Below are 27,128 nucleotides of genomic sequence, written 5' to 3' on the forward strand. Positions count from 1 at the left end.
GAGATATCTGGATAAAGAATTCACCCTGTGAAAGACCACCTGAAGGTGTAATGGATTTTCCACTGCAGTAAACTACTCAAGGTTTCCACTGGCTACCATTCGCAAATTTTTGAGGTTGCTCAATATGCCTAAGAGCTTTACAAACAGCTGTAGGTATTTATTAAAGCTTTTTGTATTACTTGAGTCTCTGCTCCAAAGCAAATGCCAATATTTCAATTTCTCCCCCTCACAACATACATAAATTTTGAAAACCTGCTACAGAAAAGAAATTGAGAAGGTCTGATTTAGGGCTATGAAATATTTACCTTAGATAGCATTGAAAACTTGTGCAAGAAAAATACTGGAAAAAATAAAGTATGAAATATGGTATGAAATATGGGCTGAAGACCAGACAAAATCAGTAGCATCTGCTAACAGAAAAGGGAAAACAAAATATGACACAAAGATAAAATCCAGATTAAATGGTCTCCTCTCTTTGGATTGAACATTTCCTCAATATGAACATGTTCTGACAAAACATTTCAATTTTGCCAAAATTGCATTTCCTGGCAGAAATGGACTCCGTAAGAAGGTTTTGACTAGCTCGAGCGTGTGGATGCCAAGTGATTCCTTTTGTGTGTTGTGGTTTTCATCCACTGTGGAGTGAACTTTGGGTGAGCCTCATTGATTTATCTGCCCCATCATAAAAATACACAGCTATTTTAAGCACGTTGCCAAGTGGAACGTGTCACTTGGCCACTCTGCCCAGTCAGGGGAGTGTGGGACAGGAGCTTCTCTCTGCACCCACCCTGAGCCTGGCCCCCCAGCTGGGGCAGCACCCAGGGATGCTTTGATCCCACAAACCCAGAGGGAGCCTGGACCAAGTGCTTCATCCTGCAGCTGTCTGCAACTCCAGCTCAACCGCAGCAACCGGAACGACAGATATAAATAGATCTTCACATTTATGTTCCTTTCCCCTTTCCCCATCTGTCTTTCTGAGATGAAAATCGCTACCTCAGAGCTGAGCACCAAGCCAACAAACCCATCACAAAAGGGCTCGTCTGCCAGAGTCCAGAAAGGGTTAAGGCAGCAGTTGGAGAGGTTTGGGGTGACGTCGTGCTTCTGGATGCCTGAGAAGTCTCTTGAAGGTAGTTCCCCTCTGGTGAGGATGGGAGCGAGCTGAGGTCTGAAATCCGAGATCCCTTGCAGGCTGGGGCTGGTGAGGTCCCAGTAAAAAGCTGTTTCCCTTCTCGAGCAGTCACACTGCTGCGCTGGCCCGGGCAGGATGGCGCGAGCCCCCTGGACACATGTAGGACTCACCCTCCTCCAGCTCCTGCTCATCTCCTGCTTGCCAAGAGGTACCGTAAGTGAGAGCGTGTGTTCCCGGCACGGCCGAATGAGTCCCTTTCCTTCAGTGCAGTCAGAGGGGTTTGATCTCACTCGCTGTCATGGGAAGCATAGAGATCTGCAAGGATGGTTGTAACAGAAAGAAGGGGCTCTGCTATATTTATCTGTTTCTTGCCGGCATAGAGTGTGTGTGTGGGGAGGTTTGCCCAGGGACGATTTCCAGGCAAACTTCATAGCCTTAAAGAGAAACAACTGGCTGGATTTTTTGCCAATGGCCATCAAGAAAAGGGTATACAATCACTTCACTTACTACTGCTTTATTTTCTCAACACTCGGTGCTAAGGAAATGATGATAAAAAGAGGCATTTAAGTCTCTGCATTGTAAAGCGTAATTTGTTTAGTTTGGCAAGACAGAGACTTTCCTCTCCAGCCCCAACACCAAGAATGAAAGCAAGGGAGGAAAAAAGTGAAGGAAAAAAAGAAAACAAAAGCCACACATTGTTTCCAATCTGGGCTTTAGTTCTGCCAATATTATTCTTTCAAAGGGGAAGCTTCGTTAAAACAGAATGATCTTCTTTGTATGCAAGCACTTTGTATGCACTTCAGTTTCTGCTGAACCAGCATGAATGGCTTCTTCTTGATAAGGTTAAGCAAAAAACATTTACTGTTGAGCGCAAATTTGATGGTTTGATGGCCACAAATGTGGACTGTTTACACCTGGAGATGGCTGGGGCTGCCCACAGCAGCTATTTGTCAGCATCCCAGGCTGCTCTCCTGGGAGCTGCAGCCCTGAGGACTGGGAGGTGAAGTGCCCTTAAATCATGCACCCTTTGAGCTGTCACAGATGTCTCTCAACCACATGCTGCCCTGCACAGTGGCCAGGTGAGGTGGCTCCATGGCATGTGCTGGAGTGGCATAGAAAGAGCCTGTGCTGGTGCCAGAGCAGCCCCAGGCACAGGCTGTGACTGTGGGGTGGCCAGGTGGGCAACAAAGCTCTCCTGCTGTGATGGCTGCCTATGTCCCTGAGGCCCCCTTGGCCTCAGACACAAGGGTAGGCTGGAGGAGTGACAACAGGATGTGAGGGCTGTGGGGCTGCGAGCTTGGGCAGTAGGATGCTGTCTTCCCCCAACACCAGCTCCTCATGTACCAGGAGTGGTGCGAGAGGGCCTGGGGAAATGCTGACCCTCTCATCCCCTCTCCTTCCGTGCTGTGACCCACTGCTCTGCTGTCGGCAGAGTGGCCAGTGTGGCCACTTGCCCTGCGCAGGGCTGGCAGCATGAACGGGGTGGCCTGGAGCTCCTCTCGGCAGTGGCAGCAGCACTGAGGCAAGGGAGCGACTCAAGAGTGCAGTGGCCTTAGCATGTCAGGGCAGGTTGGAAAATAGCATTTTGCCTCCTCCCCACAGATGTATCCAATTTTTATCCACATTTATCACACCCAGTTGCACAGGCCCTGCCTCAAGAGTTGGGGGCACGAGTCAGGGAGGTTTGGGAATTGATTTCTGGAATAAACTTGAAGTGCAAATGACTCATATTTCCTTAAAAAATATATGTGTGTTTGTGTGTGTTTCTGCCTATCTAACCCTTCCCAACCTCTCCTCCCTTCCCCCTCCAACCTCTGTCTAGAGAAGTGGAGGCCAGAAGCATGCAGACACATCCAGATGCATTCAATCTTAGCAAATGGGTTACTTCAGTTCACATGTTTAGGTTCCTAGCACAGACAAAGGGAAAAGGACATGCTTATTCTTTTGGAGAAAAGCTGGGGTTACTCTCGACCCTGAGGCAGCCTGAAGGGGCTCCCAGGGGGCTGAGCAGGGCTGCTGTCAGTGGGAGTTCCCCGGGGGGATGCCAATGCCCCTCTCCTTCCTGCAGGACCAGGGACATGAGGCCATAGGGCAGGAGTCAGGCTGCTGGCAGGTACAGCCCCAGGACACAGCAGTCCCTGGTTAGGGCTTGCTGCACAGCCTGGGGCAGCCGTGAGGAGTGACATTTGAGATGGAGGCTCAGGGGTTCTGCTGCTGCCTGTGCAGACTATTTCTATGGTGGCAGCATGAACTGCAAGTGCCAATATGTCTCACACCATTACAATGAGTGCACAGAATTGATCCAGCAGCACTCCTCCATGTTTGTATCACAAGCATATTCTCATCTTATATGTTCCTGAAGTTCAGTACTGCTGCTGCTTCTCCACAGATTCCCAAATATTCTCTCCTACTGCAGAAGTCCAGCTTTGTCCCCAGACCCATCAGCAAAGGCTGGGCTCGCTGACCTTACCAATGCTGTTGCTAACTCAGAAGTGGTATATTCACCACCTAATCCTGTTCCTTGTCTTGCAGACGGAGAATAGAGATAAGACAGAGAAAACAAAATCTCTTCCTGATCACACTAGTATATATTTTCCAGCCAGAAAGAAATCCCAGAAAGAAATCAAAGCCTGAAAGGGAATGTTCAACCTCTGAGTTTTAGCCTTACTCTGGCTATTTTACCCTGTCATGGCACTTCCTGGATGAAGACACAAGGCTGCAGTGCTGATAATAAGATCACAAATGCCAATTCACAATTACAGACAAGAAACCAAAGGAGAGGGAAAGGTTTTGGGCAGATTTCTTCAGGTTGCTTTAGATACTAAAAACATCCTAGCTGATGGCACAGATGGCCTGTAATTTAAATCCAAGCATGACAAAAAGATACAGCACAAGGAAGATGTGTGGTTATTTGAAGGCAACAGGGAGATGCATACAGAAGAGAACGAGAGTCAAACTGGAACTGGATCTGAAGTGTGGCAGAGGCTTGAACACTTGATGCAGCCCTCTGGGCCTGCGGCCCAACTTGCATGTCCCTGAAGAAAAAGGATGTAAGAATTTGGGATAAGAAAATGAGGAAAGCAGTAGGATTTCTACTCAGGATGTGTGGACTATGGCTCTATTTAGCATGTTACACCTTACAGCCAGAGAACAAGGGCTGCCAAAATGTAGGAAGAAAGGACATGGGGAGTTTCCAATAGGAACAAGCATCCTACCATAGAACTTCCTGTCAGTCCTTTTCGCAGCAATGGGCAGAGCAAGTAAGAGCGGGGGCTGCAGGGGATGCAGATTTATTTGGAGAGGAAAATGGTGAGAACACAACCGGTTCGGCATCACAACTGAGGTACCATCAGCTGAGGGGCAGTGGGATTACTGAGGCTTGAACCTGTAGAAAGACCAAATAGATAGTCTTATTTGCAGTTAAGACTGCAGACAGAAAATCCTGGAGCTATTTGTGTTATTGCAGTAACTCACCATTATAGCACTTAGATGGGCAAAGTCTAGACCTCACAAAGGGGAACTACAATTTCTACTTGGCTTTCCTTTTAGTTACACAGAGATACTTGATTTTGAGGACTGACAAGCAAAACAAGGCAGTGTAGAGAGAGATGTAAGCTTTGGAAGTCATATGAGAAATCCTGTAAAGGACCTGATGGAGGCCTCCAAAACAGAGTTTTTAAAAATTGAATTAACAATTTTTCTTTCCTGGGAGCAGAAGTGTTGGGAGTTTGTTTATCATGGCCTAGTTAGGAATACAAGATTGCAAATGTAGAACAGGCACTACTGTAGGAGCATGGTGAAGCAAACCTGTGGCTTAGCATGAACAATGTCAGGGCTAGTTATTTCTGAATTTATAGCTACTAAGCATTCTGTGACAAAAGGAAACCTGGAATAGAGACCCATCTACTTGAAAAGGGTAGGCAGACCTCAATTTTTGAATCAAAGGAGAATGTATATTAGCTTTTTTTGTTTGTTTGTTTCTACATGGAACATGATCTAAATTGTTAAAAAGATAGACCTTGAGAGAACAGTGGTCTTACCCAGGAGAACACAGTTGTACTTAGATTGGACAGGTTTACAATGTGTTTCTTAAACTGAATATACTTTCTGTAGTAGTTTAGTTTGCTTTCAACATAATCCTTTATTTGGGATTTAAAAAAGACAGTTGAGTTAATGTCCATTTATTATGTGGACAGATCCAGCTTAGCATAGTAGATGTCCCCCTGTGTTCACAACCCCATCCTCTCACTGCTGTGTGAAAGCACGCATTAATGGCCAGGAAAGGATGTGAACTGACTCCACAGGAGAAGGAGTTTCATTATTCAGCAAAGGTCTGCGACCCCTAAAGCAAGTATACTGAGTAAACTAAACCAGGAATGTATTTTAACTCCTCTTTTAATTAGCCCAGTTGCTAAAAAGAATAATGGATACATATTTTTTAAAGAGAAGCAAGTGTTTTTAGAGCCAACATTATCTCTTTTATCCCCTTAACACACCTATCAGGAAAACAGGCAGAATTTGCACAATTTGCACAATTGGTTATTTTAGGCAAAAAATAATGGTTTGGGATACACCATTTTCTAAGAGCCCTTGAAAAAGCCTCTTAATGGGACCATCTCTCTGCCCTTCTGAGGTCTATTCCTCTCTCTGAAATCAAATGGGGAGTTTCACTGTTCATCACAGTGGAGCCACAGTTTGATGCAACATGTTTTGCGTTTCCAGCTGGCAAACTCTAGCTCTCCTGTGTGCTCAGAGCTTTTCTTCTTGTTAACACCCACACAAATGTTGCTTATAGAGTATCTATGGGATACCTGTAGCTTGCACATCCATGCAATGACAGTATTGCCCAGTTAGAAAGGAGCAGGATAAAACAGTGAGACAGACCAAAAGAATATGTTAGCTGTTACTAGGTTGGAGCTATTTTTTCTTTAAATGAGAAAGCTTCCTTTCAGAATTATTACATGGCCAAACATTCCCTATTAAGTGCCTTAGGAAATTGCTCCTTCAAACTCAAATGCTGGTTTCCTCTGCAGAAGGCAGCAACTGTTTTTGAGCACCATGCTGACAAATGAAAATGCAATCAAATAAAAGGGGGCATATTCTCACCTTTGGAACATCAACTGGTTGAATAACCACCTTGAAAAAGTCCTTCTCTACAGACTCAGGTTTTGGAGATGTATCTGTTTGTACCTGCTCTTACTAACAATGCACTTTTAATTCACATGACACTTTTCAAAGCAAATGGAAAGAATACTTCTTTGAGCCTAAGTAGTGTTTTACCAATGTGCTGACAGATAAATTGAGGTATGGAAGGAGAACTCATCTTTGCAAGGTGACAGAATGGACTTGTAGGATGGGAAATTCCAATGGTTCAGACCACGATATGGATGTCCTTGTAACACACTTTATTCCATCTTTCAGGAGTTCTGACAGCCACCTATATCCAACAGGGTCCTAAGGTGCTCTCTCTTTCACAGGACTGTAGAGCACATTTAGGTTGTAAATATCCCAAGGACAGATGATGCAAAGCAGTTTTGTGATGGGTCAGTCCTCTGATTCCTCCATGTAGCAGCTAATGTCAGCCCAAAGGTAGGAAGTGGGAATGGGAAGTCAGGGAGAGAAGGGAGGACAGTGCCCCATCTCAGCAGCAGCATGGGCTTATACTAGCTTAAAGTGACTGCAGCCTAAAGAAAGTCACTTTTTACAAAAAAGTGGAAGACAGGAGAGTTAATGCATGTAATTAGGCTTGTTTCAGTTCACCTCAGTTCTTAGTCTCAGCTCTTAGCCATCACACTTTGTTTCCACACCTTCAAACCCTTGCTCACAGGCTCCATCTAAACAACCTCCCTGAAGATGAAAGCTAATAACTCACTGCATTCTCCACCACAGTCTTATGTTTCAACCTCATCCCCATCCCACAGAACTCTTTCCTTATTTCTTTTTTCTTTATATGCCCAAAGAACCTTTTGCTATTATTTTAATTTCCTTTACAAGGTCAAATTCAGCTTGACTTTGGCAGTTCTTCTTTTGTCTTTGAGCTCTAAGACATAGCTTTCTTTGATGATCAGACTTTTTTCCATCCCTCATACGTCTGTGCTTTTCCCTTGAATGAGAGATTTGTCTGGGCTCACTGTATATCCCATGGGATTCATCGCTATCGTTTCCAGCAGACCTTAGTTGAATAAAACTAGTGCTTTAAGATGGTCTTATTCTTGTAGCTATTTTTCATTATTTGGGCATCCTCTTTGACCTCACTGGCATAAGAATAAGTAACATATCTCCACTTTTCAGGAGAACAGAGTCTTCACTTATCTTTCAAGGAGACTTCAGGCTTCTCAGAATGGTGTAGTCAAAACTAACCTTTTGAAGGTTACATTTCCACCCAATTTCAAACAATATTTCTGTCAAATTTCCCTTCCCATGAACTAAAAAAAAGAACTTCTTGTGTGGTTTTTATCACCTCATTTTCCAAACTCCTGCAGTTTGGAACAGGATAGTTTTTGAGGTTTAGTGAGGACGGAGATGGCTGAGTCTTATGTGTGTCCAGACCATGAGGAAGATAGGAAAAACAGGCATACTTGTGTCAGGGAGATGATGACTACACTGCTCAAGCTCCTCTGCTGCACACCACAAGATGCTACCCGAGCACATCTTGGCCAAGGAAGTCAGTACGTTTTGAAAAGATGAAGCAAAAGTAAGAAGCAAAAACCGGAATTCTGGAGCAGAGAAAGTGAGAGATGTGGGTGAGTCTGGCAAGTCAAATCAGATCTGGGTTTGCAAAAACTTTGTAAAGGAAGTGAGTGACAGTACAAGCTTCATAGTCCAGCAGACTAAAACTATTTACCCTTCAAGCTTTTGCAGCACCAGGAGTAACCTACTTCGACCCCTCCCCTTCACTGGCTCCCATGGTTTTGTGGCACAGCCACATGCAGATAAGCATCACTTTTTAAAAGGCAAATGCTGAGACAAATCAAAACCAAGAGGAAAGGCTGAAAGTTTTGTCTTTGCAGTCTTGAGGATCACTGGGGAAACTGAGGCCCTATAACTGACAGAGGAAGCTGGTAATCATTAAACTTTTCAGCACACTGCCTGTACATTTCATTTGGTGCCAGCTCCTTTGTAGATGCTCTCCATCTTCTTTTCAGCAGGTCATCTCCCAGCACTGGCTCAGCCGGGGCCAGAGCTGGATCAGCCAGCCTGCCCCTTCCCAGAGTGCTGCCACATCTCCTCCTTGCTGTGGCTCCTCGCCTGCAGGCAGATTCCCATAGAGGAAGTTCCAGGTCCAGCTGTCAGCAGGGAAGACTCCCGGGGCGAGAAGCCTTTGGCTGCTCAAGAGCCCCAGCTCAGCAGTGGAGAAAGGAGAGGTGGCAGAATCATGTGAGGAACTGCTGCTGCAGATGACACTGCTGACAGGGAGGACATTGCCTGGGAACGTACTCTCCCACTGCCATCTCACTAAATCCATTGCCAATGGCATTTGGGATCTGAAATGCGCTGCAGGGACTAGGCGGGCTTGCTAGCCGCAGGTGGCAGTAGAAAGCATGAACATGTGCCACCTGATAACAGTAATGGACAAAAACAGAACACAAAAATTTCCACTTAAACACGAGGAAAATCTATTTTACTGTAAGGGTGAGGAAGCCTCAGCACAGGCTGCCCAGGGAGGGTGTGGAGTCTCCTTCTCGGGAGGTTTTCAAAACCTGCTTGGACACGTTCCTGTGCCCTCTGATGAAGGTGAACCTGCAAGGCAGTTGGACTAGATGATCTCTAGAGGTCCCTTCCAACCCCTACCATTCTGTGATTCCGTGATGCTGGAAACATATCAGAATTTACCAGCCATGCTGTGTTTGCCTCAGTGGTCATCTCCACCTGGTATGTCCCTCAGGATGGACTCAAAGCACAGGGTGAAATGTTACATTGTGCCTTATCATGCTCCGGAGCCCAGCAGGTCTTTCCTCTGGCACTTTCCCCGGAGGCTTCTATGCTTTCCCAGCACAGCCATTTCTTGCTTGGTTTCCAAGGTCTTGAGCTGGTCTGTGTGTTGTTTATGCCTGGATTTAATGGGCTTTTCTTCCATCATTAAAATCCCATAAATTAATTCGCTGTTTATTTGTCTGTCCAGAAACTTGTTTGTTCTTTTCAAGCTAAGTATTTTTGTATGAGTTGTCAAGCAGCTTCTTCCTGCTTCTCCCTAAGTCAGGTCAAGCCACTTTCTGGACTGTGTTTGATGCGGGGAGACAGACTGCCTGCTTTGGAGGATTATCAGTCAGGTCCACAAAGTGCCCTGCAATTAACTCCGCCACAGCAGGATGAGGCCTGCCGTCCAGTATTTTACTGGGTCAACCAATCTCCTCCAGCTCTTCCCTGCCTCATTCCCTTCTGGTTTGGGGCAATAATGGCCAAGTGTGGGGTAGGGAGCTGCCAGTGGTTACCATTCCCCAAACAGGCAAGGGTGACTGGGGTTATGCCTCTTCCTTCCTGGAGCCTGGACTGAGCTCCACAACACAAAGAAACATTCATTACACATGCTAGTGGCTCTGAGTATCAACTTCAGTTTCTAAGGGAAAGCTTTCCTTTGGCTTTGGTTCAGTGGCCTGGAGATACTTATGCAAAACAAAAGCAATCTTCCTGTTACCAAATAGGTGCATAAAGTCTTCACATAAATTTATTTAAAGAATAGCTTCTACAAAACTTGAGAATAATAGATTTATTTCTGTGAAGAAAAATCCTAGAGAGGATCACTTCAAAAAGATCTCAAATCCACAAATTTCCTTGTCAAGACTATGTATGTTGCCCAAATTGCAATACCTGAGAACAACCTAAAAGGGAACTAAAATGTCAGTAAATCAAAAGTCTATTTTCATTGTCTCAGTTGAGACAAGAGCAAGAAGTGAGCAAACAGTATTTTTAGGTGACAGAAAATGTATTATTATAACCCTTCAAGGGCCAAGATCTGCTGCTTCATCTATTCCAACCCCTACCATTCTATGATTCTATGATTACCTTAAACTCAGCTCATGATACAAATGCACCCAGAGCGTGGCATCTGCTTTTTGGTCCTGTTGTGTACACAAGCTCTGCATACAAAAATAAATATGCATGTGCACATACACACACTCTCCACACACATACAAATACTTGTGTACTATTTTATGGAACCACAGGGTAACTTAAGTTGAAAGAGACCTCTGGAACTCATCTGGTCCAGCCCTTCTCTCAGAGAAGTGCTAACTTGGAAGTTATGTTGTGTTGCCTGCAGCCATATCTCACCAGGTCTGGAATTCCTGTGAGGAGGGAGACATACCTCCATCACCCCAGTGCAACTCTGCCTTTGATCACATGGATTATCTTATGGACAGCAGTTTCTCTTGGGCAATTTACAACTACAACCCAAAATAGATACAGCTATTTTATGTATAAGCTTTAGCAATCTTGAGAGAAATTAGATTCCTAGCTTGAGTTGGAAAACATGAGTATTTGAAACCAGCTTTGCAAAAGCTATTGAGTTGGGTTGTTATTTATTACTCAGACTTTGGAGAATCCTTCTTCCTTCCACAAGCAGCGAGACCCTCATCCCCATACACCACAGAAATAGCTATTTTCAGTCATGTATGGTGAGATGTATTAAACTGTCAGTTCTAATAAGTTAATTAGACACATGTAATCAATTTGCTCTGGATTCTGATTCAGATAAAGTTCATAGAGAAATGGCTTCATTAAAATAGAATAGCCATAGATTAAGAAGTCCCAGTTTGTCCAGGTTGATTTCTGTTCTGGGAATTAAAAGGTATGAGTTTAATTTCTGGCTCTGCTTTTGTTTTTCTCTGGGACCTTGAGCAAAATCGCTTCACCTTCTTTGTGCTTTAGTTTCCCATCTGGAAAAGGGACTTTGCAGAGCTACAGGCAAAAGGCTATACAACTGATAAACACTAAGGTTATTTTGATGCAAGAATTCAATATTGGAATAAAAAAAGTATAGAACCTTATTGAATGACAGAAGCAGCTTTCTTTTTCTTTTTGAAGGATTATGAGGGCAGGGAGGGGGAATAAGAAAGGTTTCAGCACAAAAAGCAGCATGGTTTCCAGACTCAGAGTAGTGGTGGTCTCTCCCTAGTCAGTCCATCAGGCACAAGGGAAAGGCCCAGTTTTGAGGACCACAGAGGGCTGAATTTCATTTCCCAGCCAAAGAGAAAAAAAAAAAAATATGAAGCAACAGTTTGGTGGTCCCTTTTTTTTACGGAGCCAGCAAATATCATTAGGGGAAAAGATACATTTCCAGCAATCAGGATTCATGAGGCCGTAGAGAAGCAAGTGAGAAAGAGCAGCAAGGCTCAGTGGTAGTGACGTCCAACAGATGCAGTAACCGGATTGTGAGGCACAATGAAACAAAAAGCAGCAGTATAAGAAGGGAGAGAGGTACAAGCACAGGTGGGAGTGCTATGCCTCAGAGATGCATGGCTTGTTGCAATGACAAGAGGGCCCTCTTACTCAGTTTAAAACAGAAGGAAAAAAGGATATTACCCAACCACAATGAAAAAATAAAGGAAGGAGACATGAAAGAAGAAAGTGATAGTCTCATTAATGCTTCCCTTCACATCTCATCTTTCTAGTCTGCTCTCTCTCTCTCTTTATCATCAAACTCCATGAAAGCAGTGATGAGGTCTGTCAGCTGGTTAGGAGACGTGCTGACAAACACTCTGCACTCATTAGGTTTAACTTAGTAGAATTCAGACAGCATGTCGGTGGAGAAAGATGTGATCTGCACTTACTGTGGCAGTCCAGAGCCACAGTTTCAGGGCATTTCCTAAAAAGGCACTTCCAGCATAGCTTAAATATCATCATGTGAGGTTACACTAAACAATAAAAAGATATGAAAAAGGTTACCATATTAGAAACACCAAACAAAATGAACCTTTAAAAACAATGGAAATTCTTGTTTCCTTTGGCAGTGAAGCCAAGTGTAATACTGTGTACTTCTAAGTGAGAACAGAGAATGTAAACAGATAAAACCCAGCCTCAAAACTGACCTTTCCCGGTGGACATTCTAGTGTTCTGGACTAGAAAATTCACAAACAGAAATACAAGCAAAATATGCTATTATAGTTTAAATAATCCACACTATATATAAGGCCATAAACCAGTCCTGTGATCTGAAGAAGACTTTCTCATGTGGTATCATCCTCTGTGGGTTTTTTTAAACTACTTTTCTCACCACAGAAGTGAGAAGACCTTGCAGAGAAAAGATTGAATATAGTCCTTCCCTCTAGTCTGTTTGCCTCCTCTGTCTGGCGCTGCAAGACCACTGTGTGTTCTTCAGACACCTAAACCAAGATGATGCTACCAGACAGTTTGGTATTTTCCGGGCCGAAGATCTCTGCCAACCACAACAATCCATAATCTCTCTAATCACTGAATAATAGATGCTGTTAGTCCTTGGCAGATAACAGGTGATTTCTATGTGCCCCCCTCTCTGCTCCCCACCCTCAGAGTACACAGTGATCAATGAAAACTGCCCAGGAGCCGAGTGGAATATCATGTGTCGTGAGTGCTGTGAATACGACCAAATTGAGTGCATCTGCCCAGGACGGAAAGAAAGAGTGGGCTACACCATTCCCTGCTGCAGGAATGAGGAGAACGAGTGCGACTCCTGCTTAATCCACCCAGGTATGCTTTGGGCCATGCTGACTTCACACTAGGTCTTTTGCCAAGGCATCTGCGTGTGGGCAGGGGAATGGGCAGGGTGGGCAAACCTCACTGGGGGATTGCTCTGCGTCTCCTCATGAGCTGCCTCTGCCACTCTGCCGACAGCAGAATAGCCCTTGGCGAGGTGCTTCTGCAGCGGGTGGTGTCACTGCCAGAAAAAAACCCACACTTTTTACCAGGAGTTTTGTTCTCAGGGCAGCTTGGGCAGGCTTTGGAGCTGCCAAAGGGTGATGCTGCAGCTGGCTTTATACCAGAAGTGTTTTATAGGTGCTCTGGGATGATCTGTATCCCCAGGCAAGATGAGAAAGACAACTCAGAAATATAGATAACAAGAAGGAAAGTGCAAAGTGAAAGGTGAGAAAGCAGGAGACAGGACCAGGTTAGAAGACATTAAAATCACTTGGGCTGGGCCTGAACAGCACCAGCATCCACACAGAGAGGCATTCACAGTTGGAGCAATGAGATTTAGAGATTTGGGCAAGTCAGACTGTGAGTTTGGCTCCAAATCTCAGCGTCTGAGTTGCATTGGGTTTAGTGGCGGAGGCTGGGTACAGTTCACAGTGGGGAAGCTGTCAGCACCACAGCAGTCACTAACATCACTGTCATTTTTTTTTTTCTGTGGAAAAGAGAGAGGCTGCTCCTCTCTCCATAGGACAATTCATCTCTAACACAGTGGCTTACCTTTCAGGCTGCACCATTTTTGAGAACTGCAAGTCCTGCCGCAATGGCTCCTGGGGAGGGACGCTTGATGACTTCTACATTAAGGGGATGTACTGTGCAGAGTGCAGAGCTGGCTGGTACGGAGGGGACTGCATGAGTAAGTGTCCTACATGGGCAAGGAGGTATGTCAGGGACAGGAACTGGTGGGATGGGGCCAGGGCCATGCCGTGCCTTTCCCGTTCTTGCTGCACAGTGACTTTTACAAAGGCCCATGGGAGGAGAGGGCAAACACAATCAGGCAGTAAGGGGGTCTGCAGTGGGGAAAACTTCTTTCCCAGTGCTCATCTGCTAAGGACTGGCCTGGGCCCCATGTCACAAAGGTTCCAACCCTTTTTTTTTGTTTATTTAAAAAATTGTTACTTACTGTGACTCTGGAAAACTTCTGTGCTCTGCATTTGTTGGACATACAGCATAACTGATTCCCCAAAGGCTTTCGGGAAAGCATAAACATTTGCAAGGACAACAGCTGTATCAAAGAGCTTCTCCTTTGTCCTCCTTCAGCCCTTGGGATGCAGAACCTGCACCAAGGAAGTCCCAGTGCTCCGTCCCTACTTCACACAGCTCCATGTGCTCCAGGGCAGCTCTGGAAAACAGGATCTTGCAACTGCCAGCAGCTCCGTGATGGACTAGGAGTGTTTCAGGCTCTGGCAGTGGTGTCTGAAGGGTTTGTTCCTGATAGCATACAAAAAATCCTGCTTCTTGGATTTTGCTGCTCTGTTGGTCTCAGTGCCGTCTTTCAATAATGAATTTCACAAGCTAATTGGATACAGTTTAAGACCAGTATTTCCTTCAGTGGTTTCCCACCAGTGCAGGTACAGCCTTTCTCCAACCCCCTTTTCACTTTTTGTTGTCTATCTCTTTGGTCACATTTCACTGAGAGGGATGAAAGTCGAGTCTGCTTTTTCTACTCTGTTCTCTCCATTATTCTACATACCTTATTTTTTTCTCCTCATAGTCACTGATTTAAAAGCAACAACAGAACCTGCTTTCGCAACAAAATCAAATCATTCCTTTAATCGGCAGAACATGGGGATTCAACATGTTTCAACAACAGGGCTAACTCAACCTTGGTGCTTCAGAAGTTGATAACCTGAGTCTCTTGCAGTGTATGGTGTGATTTCTGAGAGCACTTTTAAGTCCCGTTTGCTCTGTGCCGATGCTAGAGCTCCCCTGGCACTTTTTATGAGAGCAAAGACTCATTAGCTCATCTAGCCCTTCTTCCCTCTGAGTAGATTGGTTGCCTACAGTATATTTCAGTCTGCTCTGCACCCTCTTTCTGCAGTCTACTTGGACGTTTTTGCAATACTGAAATTTTGCAGAGCTTTGTCTTGGTGTTTTTCTTACTACTTGCTCTTTTGTGAGAAGCAGCGTGGCACTGAGGACGTGGCCTCTTTTCCGTGCTCGGAGGCATTGAAAGACGGGCAGAGAGTCTGGTCTCTACCGCTCTTACAGAGGAGCACAGGACACAGAGTTCCTCCTAGCAGGGCTGCCCTGGCCGGGCGGCCACAGAAGCAGCTCCTTCCTTCGGTGTTATCCTCTCCTGGCAGCGCCGCCCGCGCCCCTGCCTGAGGGCAGTCTACCGCGGCCCTCACACCGAGGCGAGCGCCGGGGCCGCGGGCGGGCAGCGCTGGGCTCTGTCTCCCTCTTGCGGGGCGCGAGAGGCGGTGCCGCAGAGCACCGGCCCCGGCCGAGGCTCGGCGGCAACCGGGCAACCCTTCGGCTTCATCTCTTCACTGCCGGACCTGCCCGGGCCCGGCGGGGCGTCTCCTCCCGCGGCACCGCCGCCGCTCCTTCCCGCGCAATTTCCTCAGGCAGGGCGAGGCCGAACAGCGGAACAGCCGCTAGGTGACGCCTCAGGCACACCAGCCAGTGTCCGGGAGCATGGGCAGGCCCGAGGCCACGGAGCCTTCGGTAATGCCTGGTAACATTCCTCTGGTACAGGGCAGTCCACTCGAATGTATTAGGAAAAAAACCACACTGAGGAGAGTTAATTGAGTTCTGGGACATTCCCTAATGGGATTGTTTATTGGATTGGACTATCATACCCCAAAAGTTACATCAGAACCTAAAAATGGCAGAAAAATGACCCTGCAGGACCCTATGCTCTGTATTGTGCACTTCAACAGCCTTTGTCAGCCTCTGATGTCATGTCACTTGAGAGTATATACTCCATCAAAGCAGGTGAGAAAGCAGTTTTGTCTATTGGTTGTCCTCAGCCTTGCTGTCCTAATGTGGTCCTTGTGATGAACAACAGTACTTGGAGCTTTAAAAACTTTACGAATGTGTTTCACATAATACTGATGTCTGCAACCAACAGGTAGAAACAAGGCATGAGGATTGGCAGCTTCACTCGCATATCAGCCTGTTTCTAAATACCAGTAATGTTTCTGCTCTCATTTTCTTCTGTTCCCTCCTTTTGACCTATGAAGGAGCCCCACATCAGCTCTGTAGTGCTTGAGCAGCAGATAATGAGCTTTTACCGGAGGTCTTCTCAGGACCTCTCCCTCTATCAACCCATGGGTCTCCGTGGGCTACAACTCAGACGTCTCCTGATTTTTTTTTTTCTTCTGTTAGTAACAAGCCTTAGAGGAAATCTTACTGTGGCTCTGAAAGCTGCCTTTTTTTCAGGAACAGAAACGGAACAAGGATGTTGACATTCCGCCAAAGTGGATTATTTTTTTGTAAATGAGGCAGAATTTGCCAACATTTGTGTTTAGGATGTAAATTATTTTTGAGAGCTTTCCAGGTCTCCTGCAGACTCAGAATGGGAAGGAAAAAAGAATCCTTTTGATCAACAGAAGATTGAAGTGTTGGTCTGGAGAGTCAGCCTAACTTCTGCTAGAAGTGCTAGAGATACAGGAGCGCAGATCTGATGTGATTGCAAAAGTGCTTTGAGCAGAGAAGGGTGGTAGCAAATCTGAGAACTTTCTTTTGGAGATGGTCATTAAACAGCTCCTCTTTAGCCTCTGGACCACCTGCTTTGCTGGCCAAACCTACTTCCTTGGCACCAGTGTACAGAGAGTTCAGGCTGTACCACTGCAAACAGAAAAGTGCGTTTAGTATGCCATGCATACAAGTATCTCTTTGCAGCAGTTCTTTGGCTTTCCTTTGTTAAAAGCATTGGAAATTCAAAAGCCCTTCGGGACGAAAGAGAAACTTTCTTTGAGGTGGTCCAAGCCTCCTGTCAAAATTTCTAGCGGCTTTGTCTCAGGTTGTTTTTGAGGCAGGAGCCAACAGCAGCACAAGGTCCTGTTTCTTGCTGTGGGAAGGAGCATTTTCATGTGCAGATCCCGCTGTACTTGTTGAATCCTAATGTGGTTGCTGGGCACAGTCATTAATCCTGGCCTTTTACAGAGGGAACTAAGAGAGCCACAGAGGAGGATGAAACACTTGTGAGGAACTCTTCTGAGCAGGAGTTCTCTATCCTTGAGTTCTGCTTAATTAAGGGTAACTGAGGGTAAATGAACAAAGAGCATTTCTTTTGAGCAACACTTTCTTAAGAAGAAAGAGGAGTAGTTGACCTGCAGTTTTCATGTTTCCCCAAAGACCAAATGCAGCAGGACCGATTTCCAGACACCAAGATCAATAGGAACCGCAGACGCTCAGTACTTTGCCAAATCAGGTCACTGTCACCCCCTTTTCCCAAAGGAAGGAAGGACCCTGAGGCAAGTGCTAAACCCCACCATTTCAATAGGAAACATTCATCCTGTGTTACCAGTTAAAAGTTGAGGGTTGCTTTTCGGAAACAGGTGGAAGGAACAGGGCATACTGTTGGGCTAAAGAGGTAAAAAGCATGAGACTTGCTGCTGAGGTCTTTTGGGTCATTTGCCTTTTTACTTATCTTCATTATCTGTGGTGTGCACAGCCTATCAGAGTTCCCTGGCCTAGTGATGCTGTTAGACTCAGTTGCAATTTCTGGCTTACAGATACAGCCTCATCCCCTAGGAATGCAACAGAAGGCTTACCAGGGAACATTGCCATGTGCATGATGCCATTTGGAAAGATGTAGTCAGAATTTACAGATCACAGAAGGCTCTACAAAAATCACAAACCAACTTCCTTCTGCCATAGAGGAAAATACCATTAGCCATATTGTATAGCTGGTGGAAAGGGAGAGGTTACCAAAGGTGAGGGAACTTTCTAGGCTAAAAATGCTCAGCATTTGAGATACGGAATAAGGACAACTACCCCATGGCAGCTGCCTAGAGACAGCTGCAGAGTAGCTGGGAAAACATATTGCTTCCTCAGTGCGTGACCTTGTCTGCTGTTTGCTCAGCTCATTGTCCTCTGATGGTCTTCTCAGACGGTACAAAAGACCAGAGTACTTATTCTGTTGATGCTGGGTACTGAAGTACGTTTCATAGTAAGGTGAAAAGCTGAGAGTGACACAGAGTGGAACAGGAAGGCCAGGAATGAACCTGAGAGAATTATATATGTATATGTGTATATGCATTACACTGGGTCTCTGGGGAAGGAGCTGTTGACTGTTGCATGTCTTCACTGGTGTAGTGGTAATAGCATGTAAGCATGATGTGGTGAAACCAGAGGACAAACAGATGTCTCCTCTAGGAATACAGCAGCTGTTTTTCCTCTAAGAGTCTCCTAGTGAAAGGCTTGAAACCCTGATGTTAGGTGCAACAGCTCCTCTTCTCATTGTTTTGGCCACTTGAGCTAATACATGTGTTCATTGTACCTTTGGTGCTTTCCCACAAGCTTCCTTAGCTTCAGTGGCTTGCTACACAGGTCAACATGAGATCCATGAAAACTCTTCTGAGCTGGAGTGACAGCCAGGCAGATGGGTGGGCTAATCAAGAGCAGGAATAAAAGCTGTAAGAAATGGTTTAATGGGACTGTGTTGCAAATGAGGGAGAAGCAATCAAACTTTTCTGGGCATGCTCTTACCCTAGACAATACTTGAACAGACTCTTTATGTCTATTGTATGACTGTCCCATTATTTTGTATATTACTTTGTAACAAAGTGTGTGTCTTCCTAGGCCATCCTGTCTCATTCTGGGGTTTTTTCTAGATGTGTTTCTTTTCAAATGGCTCTTGAAGGTCTCTCACACAGACTTCCTTTCTTCTTTTGCTTTCCAGGGTGTGGGAAGGTTCTTCGGGCTTCTAGAGGTCAGATTTTACTTGAGGGTTACCCACTGAACGCACGATGCGAATGGACTATTCATGTTCAAGCTGGATTTAACATTGAATTAAGGTAGGTCATACTGGCTTGTAGCCTGCAGTGGTTTCATGTGGACATTGGGGCATGTGGACAACCAAGACCCAATGAGACATCCCAACTGCAAAGGTCTCCAAGAGGGAAGCCTAAGCTACCAACTTTCTGTTGTTAGCAACTATATTTATCTGATCTGAGCAGCTTTGGAGCAGCCTAAAACCCTGTGCCCAGCCTGAGCTGACCTTGGTGTCTGAGTGCCTAGAGATTCCAGCAGATGACATGACAGTTCTAGGGAAAGATCAGGAAGTGTCCTGAATGTCCAAACTGAGTCCTGCCACCCTGCAAGTCAGGAGGCAAAGGAAGATGCCTCCAGGGCAAACACAGAACATGAGGACCTATATCTACCTCATATAAAGTAATGCTGGAACGTGTTCTGAATCAGCTGAGATTTTCAAGGTGGACCACCTCAAAGTTGGCCATTGAGGTACTTCAGCAGACAGATACTGTGGGAAACTGGTACGTTTAACCTAAAGCTTCTCCTCTAAGCCATTCCTACACAGAAGGGCAGGTACAGCTAAGCAAGCCACCCAAATCTTCCTCCTCTGTCTGCCATCCATGCTGAATCCTTGCCTTTGCTGCATTTTCATGTAAATGTGATGATCTCTATGGGTGCTGACTCTGCTTAGAGCTGTAATACACAGCCAAATTGTGCTGATTCAGCACAACTGTGAACAAAAGAACTGCTTTCTTCATTTTTTTCTGTGTGCAAATCCTGTTTGCTGCCCCTTTGACAGCTTGTGAGGGCAAGGATGGGGACAGTGTGATACAGAAGGGTAACAAAGTGGTTTGTCTCTGCTTATACAGAGCAGGAAGAGTAAAACTCTTGGGAGCACAGATAAATCTTCCCTTGCTTCAGGCTGTGCCCTAGAGTCTTTTTGGGGGTTGGCTAAGCAGAGCTGTTTTGATAAATGATGCCCAGACTGTGGTGATAGTTTGTTTTCTCTGCTTTTTTCCAGTCTTGTTTTCCTTTGGGTTGTGATGTATAGGCTCCCTCAGCCTGAGCCACATCAGGGATGTCATACCACAGTAGAGGTAGCTCACAACTTTCAATCATACCCTTTAAGGCCTTAGCAGAGATAGAGTTTTAAATAGTTTCCTTTGGCTGGAAGCTTTCCTTAGAAAGGTTGGTGTTACACTGCAGACACCACTGAAATCAAGACAATGCATTGCATTCATTCTATTTTCGACCTGATGACCTGAAGCACTAAATTAGCATGCTTATATCCAAGAGAATGATGATATAGTTAGAGTTTCACAGGTGAGGCCACTGAGGTTCATGACATTGGCTGTTCATGTGATTTAGACAGCAATAGACCTGTGGTCTGCAAACGGTTCTGTCAGCTGGGCCACAGCCAAACAGTTTTGCAAAGCTTTGGCAGGTTTCCCAACCTGACAGTTCTGAGTCTTAATCATGGGATCCCGTGTCATTAGTGCAGTGTATCTGCTTCTGTGCTGAGTTAACTAAAATGCAAATCAGAACCCCTTATGCCTTTCACATTTTCCACTTGCTTTTCATCATCTTTTACAGCAGAGAAAGCAAACAAGTGGAAAAGGTATTTGATGTATGATGCCTTCACTCTGTGGGAGCATTTCTTGGTATTTTTTCAGGAACACACTGCTAGACAAGGGTTTACCTTTACATCTATAAATAATATGGCTTCCATTACATGGTGGGCATCTCAGAAACTTTTCTTCTGTACTTAAACACGTACTTAATTTTAATCAGAAATGTACCAGTTCAGAGAATTGGTAAACATGTTTAGGATTGAGTCAGGATAAACTGAAGCTGATCAACTTGACTAGGCTGAGCGGGTTAATCTCTATTGCTCTGTAACTTGCATAGGGGTAGATCCCCAGGATTTCATCTACCAGTGAAAGGGTGTTTTGAAGATGTAGTGTATAACCTGATATCTATGAGGATGTTTCTGGCAAATCTCAAAGAACTAGAATTCAAGGGGATCCAACTCATACATTTCATGCAAAGCTACATTCAATTCATCTCTTTCTGATGCATATTTAAAGCTGGTGTCATTTTTTTCTTATTCTACATTCCAACAGATTATTTTAAAAATGCTCTGCACATTTGGTGTAGCTTCCTACATCTGCTCAGTCATTTCTCTGCATGTACTGCACTCCTGATGCTCTAAAACCATGTGACCTGGACAAAGGTGGCTAAGTGAAGAGGCCTTTTGAGTCAGCTCAGGAGGCATCAAAGAAAGGTTATTTTACGTGACATGAGGGCCTCCTTAACATGGAGGCCTGAGTCCCAAGAAGAAGGTAGGCTCCCGAACTCTCTCGCTTCCTCAGACTGTGAGAGTCCAAAAGACAATCCAAAATTTGTCACACCTCTGGTGTGAAACTGCAGCCTTTGCAAATCAGTAGGCCCACACTGGAATAGCCAATGTGTGAGATTTAGCCTCATCCTAAATACACATCTGCAGTGCTGGGAATTCTCAGTAAGAGTGAGTATGCAACATGTTTCAGTTATTAAACATTCTGCTGCACAGGTAGTAGCATGGCCTCTCCCAGCCCAGACCTTCTCATTCTTAGTTGCTCTGCCAAGGCTGGGCCCAGAACCCATGGTTGTTCTCCAGAGACATTTGGTTTTGATAAATGATACTCTGTTTCTCATTCATATTCTGGTGGGATGCTTTGTCTCTGTGCCCTGCTGAATTTCAACAGCAGCATATAACATTGCTGTTAAAGAACGAAAGCCTCGCACAGTGACTGGATCAAAGCATGGAAAGGCAGACATCGTGTGAGAAGGCATTAAATATTTCCCTGCTGCACTAACTCCTGTCCCTTATTTCTGCCCTCAAAAGAAGGGCAAGTGCCAGACATTGGGGATTTACTACCATTTTGCTTTCTAATGCAAAACATGCCGTAATGTTTTGGATTTCCTTTCTCTGCCTCTTTCTGCTCTGTTACATCCCCAAGCTTCCCTTGTACTCCCAATTGCTGACTTCTGAACATTGGATGTAAATAACTTTCAAGCCTTGGTCTTTGATACTGTTGCTCTCAGTTGTTAGAGCTGTATTTAGGGCAAACAGAATGATTTTTAGCAAATAGCCATGATAGAATTATGCCACCCACAGTGTTCGAGCCTGGATGAAAGTTCTAACATTGTAATGTCATTGGGGACCCGATGCATGTGAGCAGACTGTATGAGTTCAGCTTGGACTTTGCTGTTCTGCCACTTGAAATATTCTCATGGAGCAACTGTGTAGAGTTGAGCTGGATTCCAAGAATCATGATGCAAAAACTGAGACAAAGTGAAGTGGACTTCATGGGATTAGGAACTCATTGCTTCATTGAGCGGAGGGAGGCACTACCCGATAGATCAGGGTGCACAGGTGGGAGTACACAGCCTGACTACGTGTCCTTGTTCCCCAAGATTTTCCATGCTGAGCTTAGAGTTTGACTACATGTGCCAGTATGACTATGTGGAGATCCGTGATGGGGACAATTTGGACAGCCCAATAATTAAGAAATTTTGTGGAAACGAGAGGCCACCTCCCATCCGAAGCACTGGATCTTCACTTCATGTCCTCTTTCAGTCTGATGGATCCAAGAACTTTGATGGATTTCATGCTGTCTTTGAAGAAATTACAGGTAAAATAATCCAAAGATGAAGCATGCCACTCATTCTCATTAATTCAGTTTCACTAATCTCTTTCTTTCTGTTTTGATTCATTAAAAACTTTCATGCTGTTTTGCCAACAGCAACTTACACAAAGTCAGTGCAGGGAAAACTCAAAAGCTGTCAGAGGGCATGTGAATCTGAAGCTCTTCTAAAAAAGACTGAATTCCTTCTACCTATGTAAGGAACAACCACATCAGCCAGCACAGAAAAGCTGCTCGTTTGTGAGAATTTTCTGTTTGAATCTAAGAACTAAGAGCACAGAAAGAACTAAGGGAAGGGGCATGTGTATCTGCAATTGCAGCATTGCTCAATGTTGTGTGCAGGAGTAGAGCCACTGTCCTCAATTAGCAAAAACCTGATGCAAAGCCTCATAACTAGCTCAGTGAAAATGCCCTGACGTGACTCTTGTCTTGGCTCATGTATCATGCAATTAGGGTTTAAAAAAAAGTGTGTACAAAGGGCTGATTATTCTCTTTAAGGAGAGGGGGAAAAAAAAAGGAGGCATTTCTCATTCTGTGATGAACTCAGTGTTATGAATGACAGCAGCAGGGCTCCAGGATTCCTGTGTTTTCGTTAGTACTCAGTGCTTGAGGCCTCAGTGCTGCTTTCCTTCATTTCTTTCTGGCTTCAAAATATTATTGAAAGTGTAGCTGGCTGCTCAGTTTGCCCTTGTGTTTGAAGCAGCCTCTATGCTCCCCCTGGGTCTTCCTTGTTTGGTTGCACAGGGCATTTTGGTCAGATCTATTCACAGCATTCCTGGCACAGAAAGCTAATCAGAGTGTGCTGCTTTGCCATAGATAAACCCAGTAGGATCTGTGGCTCACCATAACTTCCCTCCCACACACCCTGGTGACCCACATTTGATGGGGTCATCCAAGGCATGTCTGGCTTGGGAAGTTTTATTAGTTTGTATAATCCTTAGATACATATACAAACCTACGGTGGATCAGCTGTTAATGGTGGTTAGGGAGTAACATGCTGTGCTCCTCTGGAGCTCCCTCTGGTACCTGCTCCTATGGTAGCTGTTGGCCACCAAACTCTCTCCTGGGCTTGCAGCAGGGGAGGTGATACAGAGCAAATGGATGTGGTGTGGGCTGTGTTGCATAAGCGCTTCCTACTCTCAGGGAACTAAGATTTTCCATATGGTGCAAACTGCATTCATTCTGCTTTCTCTGCCCAGCAGGGAACACTTGGTATTCGAGTACTGTTGAACACTTTCTTTCCACCCCATTTTTAGGGGTGATTATCTGAGACTGGGTGGCTGCAAGTATGGTAATCCACACAAAGCACATACCAAAGGGCTTCTCTGAGTTTGTGTGGAGGTCCTATTGTGCAATTTGTTGTGAGGCTGTTCTGGCCTAATATGTAGCCACAGTGAAAGGCTTTTAAAACACTGCCAGTGCCTTTTCATGTGAAGCATTAACCTGTGCAGAGAGACAGCTCTGGAGACAGGAGAAGGGAATGGCTACATGGGGAGGTGAAGAACTGAACGAGGCAGCAGGATAGAGAGCTTTGGCAGCACATTGCAATCCAAAGCATTTCCCCTTAAGTTTCCCCCTGTACACAGCACTGTGTAAAGGCCAAACAGATTGCACAGGGCTTGCTGGAGAAATCCCTTGTGCTGCAGGTGAGAACAACAGCACTGGTGCTTACAGGATGTGGGCCGGGCCATGGAGGTGGTCTAATGTCCCTGGCACTTTAGTGATGTAATGCAGAGGACTGAAGAAGCATCTTGTGCTGTCTGAACTGAATTCCCTCCCTCTCCGTCTTCCCTTCCTCTGAGCTCTGTGCTGGCTTCTGAGTCATAGATTGCTGAAGCTGTGGCACTGACTGCACAGAGGTTGTTGGTTTAACTACCATAAAGGTTTTGACCGATATAAAATAAGCTGCAAAGCCTATATGCCCTTTAGGAAAGGTCACTGCAAGTGTAGTTATTAAAGGGCAAAACCACACAAACTGCTGTGCTGTCTGGTCTGGAAGCAGAGGTGAGGTCCCACTCCATGCCAAATGTCAAATGGGAACCTGTAAGTGGCATGAGTAGCTAGAAGTCACTCAAGAGACTTCATATGAGAAGGATGAGGGGCCAGGGGGGGAGGCATCAGAGACTCTTAGGGATTAGACATATGCTAGATCTGGTTAGATGAAAGTTAGATGAACTTCAAGAGTGCTTTAGTTTATGTGCCCCCAAGCTGGTGATCTTTAACACAACGTGGGGACTTTAACTTTTTGTACTACTGTCTCATGTTGTTTGACTGAAGCCAGGAAATCAAGACTCCTTTAAAAGGAAAAAAGACCAAACCAAACATTTAGTGCACTTGAGTATCAGCCATTTTCAAGGACAGTATCTGGCACTTACCCTTATCCACTTGACATGCTTACTTTTACAGAATCGTGAGACAAAGCTGGGGAGAATAAAGCTCAAAATTCACTGGCTCCAAACCAGTGACTACATGATATCAGTCTGTATAGGCTCTTCTGTTTCTCCTTCCCTTTCTTACTGATACTTTGTGTTAGTTTGGTACAGTACAATTGCCACATATATATATATTTTTTAACTAATGAATTACTGTCCTTAGTCAGACCTCAGTGTTCAATGAGGTCTGGAAGATATGCTTTGCCCAGACATGTATGAATTACTGTTAGATCACCCATCACATGAAACCCCCAGAGAAATCCATATGTGGCATCTATATATTTCTTGTCTCTTGCCATGTGGATATGAGAGATTCAAAGCTTATGCTTCAAGTGAAGTCTTTGCAAGGAAATTGCTGACTCTGATATCTGTCATTCTGGCCAGCAGCAAAGAGTGCTTTCAATATTAAAAGTACACAGCCTCACCACAGATCCCCCGGGGTGTGTTGCTCGTGGCTGCAACACTCAGTGGCAGGTACAAAGTTTCATATTTCTTTTATCACTGAAGTAATCAGTGTTGTTAGTGTGGAAGGACAAAGATGACCTGTAAATAAATTAGAATGCAGACCTTTCTAGCAATTACACTTCCAAAGATCAATCCATAAGTTATCAAGCACATTTTGATAATCCTTTAAGATGGCAAGGAAAATATTTCACGTTCAATGTGAACTGAAACTGAACTCAACTTCTGGCATGGATACAGATGTGAACTTTGCTGCAGAGTCTTGTTTTATTAAGATGGACTTGAAGTAGGGCATCAGGTCCTGAACTCCTCAAGTGTTGGAGTTACTTGAATCTTAAACTGAATCTAAATCTAGAGATGTTGGCTCTACTTTGTGTCTGCTAAAACCCACACTCAGTTTGGAAAATAATCTAAGTGGAAGTGCTTTCTTGGTATTTTTGAGAGTAAATTACATTTTATTATCTCCCCTTAGAGCAGGCAGAAACAAAAATGTGTGTGTGTGTTACTGCACAGTGGAATTTGCTGGTATTAAATGGCACAAATACACACTCTAATGTTAATTTATCCTTTTATGTTTGTTTTTTTGTAAATTGCTGCTAGATTCGTGGTGTGCAAGAATTTCCCCACCAGATTTAGGGTCATCATCACCATTCAGAGCTTCCTGAACCCAACACTCAAGAAGTGCTTCTCAGGGCAAAAACAACTCCCAAAGTCTGGGAAGACAAGATCTGAGACACAACAAATCCTACCAAAACCATTGGTTCTCAGAACTTATCCCTAAACTCTGGGATACATAGAAGGAGAAGTGTAGGTTGGTATTAAACTCACTTAATAGTTTGATAGGCTAAACTCTAAATACTGGTAGACCTTGCTGTAAATTTCTTCCACAAACCTTTCTCATCACTTGACTACAGATAAATGGTAAGAGTAAGTGATGAATGCTGGGAAAAGAACTGCCCATCCCTGTAATATCCACTCTCTACTAAGTAAGAAAGAAGAGCAGAAAGTGTTTTGACATGCATTAGTCCCTCTACTGAAAAACGGACAGGACTCCATCCTATGAGAGACCATGAATATTGTTTCTTTTCTTCTATAGCTTGTTCTTCATCTCCATGTCTTCATGATGGAACATGCATTCTGGACAAAAGTGGTACCTACAGATGTGCTTGCTTGGCTGGCTACACAGGGAATCGCTGTGAAAACTGTGAGTATAGGCACTATGTGTGTGACCAGCCTCAGGGTTTGAGCTGAATTGTTAGGAGTGAATAAATTGTTATTGAATTGTTAGGAATGTCCTTGATAGGTAGGTTAGGTCAGTCACAGGGCCAGAGAATACACTGAGCTTCTTGGGGCATTTTTCAAGACATGTTGCTTATAGTTTATGAAGTTTTCCACTGAATAGTTATGGAGCTTTATATATATGTAAAACAGAATAGGAGCTGGGAAAGAGCATACATATATTTTCAGGGAGAGATGTATCTGCCTGCTATTATCCACCGTGTGTGTCAGGTGTTCTTGAGACCTGGGATCAAAACCAATGCAAAAGGGTAGATTCTCCCTGTATCTGTGTTGGTGATCCTCACTGTAGCTGTAGCCATACACCTGGTTTTGTCTTGCCAAGTCTGTTCTAGTGATTTAACTCTTTGTGCAGAGTAAGTGTCTTCATCTAACAGGGCTTGAAAGAGGGAGTAAGAGTTGTGCAACATATGCTCTGGTAAAGGCTATATCATCTCTACTAGCTGAGCATTGGAGGAAAGTCATTGAGATAAAGCTCCAGCTGACCCTGGAGGATTTCTGTGATACTAGTGAAAAGTCTACCTGGGAACA

The 27,128-nt window shown here is 44.6% G+C and overlaps 1 protein-coding gene across 3 annotated transcripts in view; it reads left to right on the forward strand.

Annotated features, from left to right (window-relative positions):
• Positions 1 to 1,153: 1,153 nt before the first annotated feature.
• The window catches only part of PAMR1 (peptidase domain containing associated with muscle regeneration 1), a 55,103-nt gene continuing 29,128 nt past the window's right edge, over positions 1,154 to 27,128 (forward strand). For 2 of the 3 annotated variants that reach the window (XM_061997978.1, XM_061997979.1), the window contains exons 1-6: positions 1,154 to 1,337; positions 12,617 to 12,793; positions 13,521 to 13,649; positions 18,648 to 18,762; positions 22,178 to 22,395; positions 26,398 to 26,505. In XM_061997978.1, coding sequence (XP_061853962.1) covers positions 1,265 to 1,337; positions 12,617 to 12,793; positions 13,521 to 13,649; positions 18,648 to 18,762; positions 22,178 to 22,395; positions 26,398 to 26,505 — 820 coding nt within the window. In that variant the 5' untranslated portion in view covers positions 1,154 to 1,264. The remainder of the gene's footprint in view (positions 1,338 to 12,616; positions 12,794 to 13,520; positions 13,650 to 18,647; positions 18,763 to 22,177; positions 22,396 to 26,397; positions 26,506 to 27,128) is intronic. The other variant, XM_061997980.1, reaches the window with a different exon arrangement.

The sequence above is a fragment of the Colius striatus genome, chromosome 6, assembly GCF_028858725.1.
Source record: "Colius striatus isolate bColStr4 chromosome 6, bColStr4.1.hap1, whole genome shotgun sequence".
NCBI classification, from domain to species: domain Eukaryota; kingdom Metazoa; phylum Chordata; class Aves; order Coliiformes; family Coliidae; genus Colius; species Colius striatus.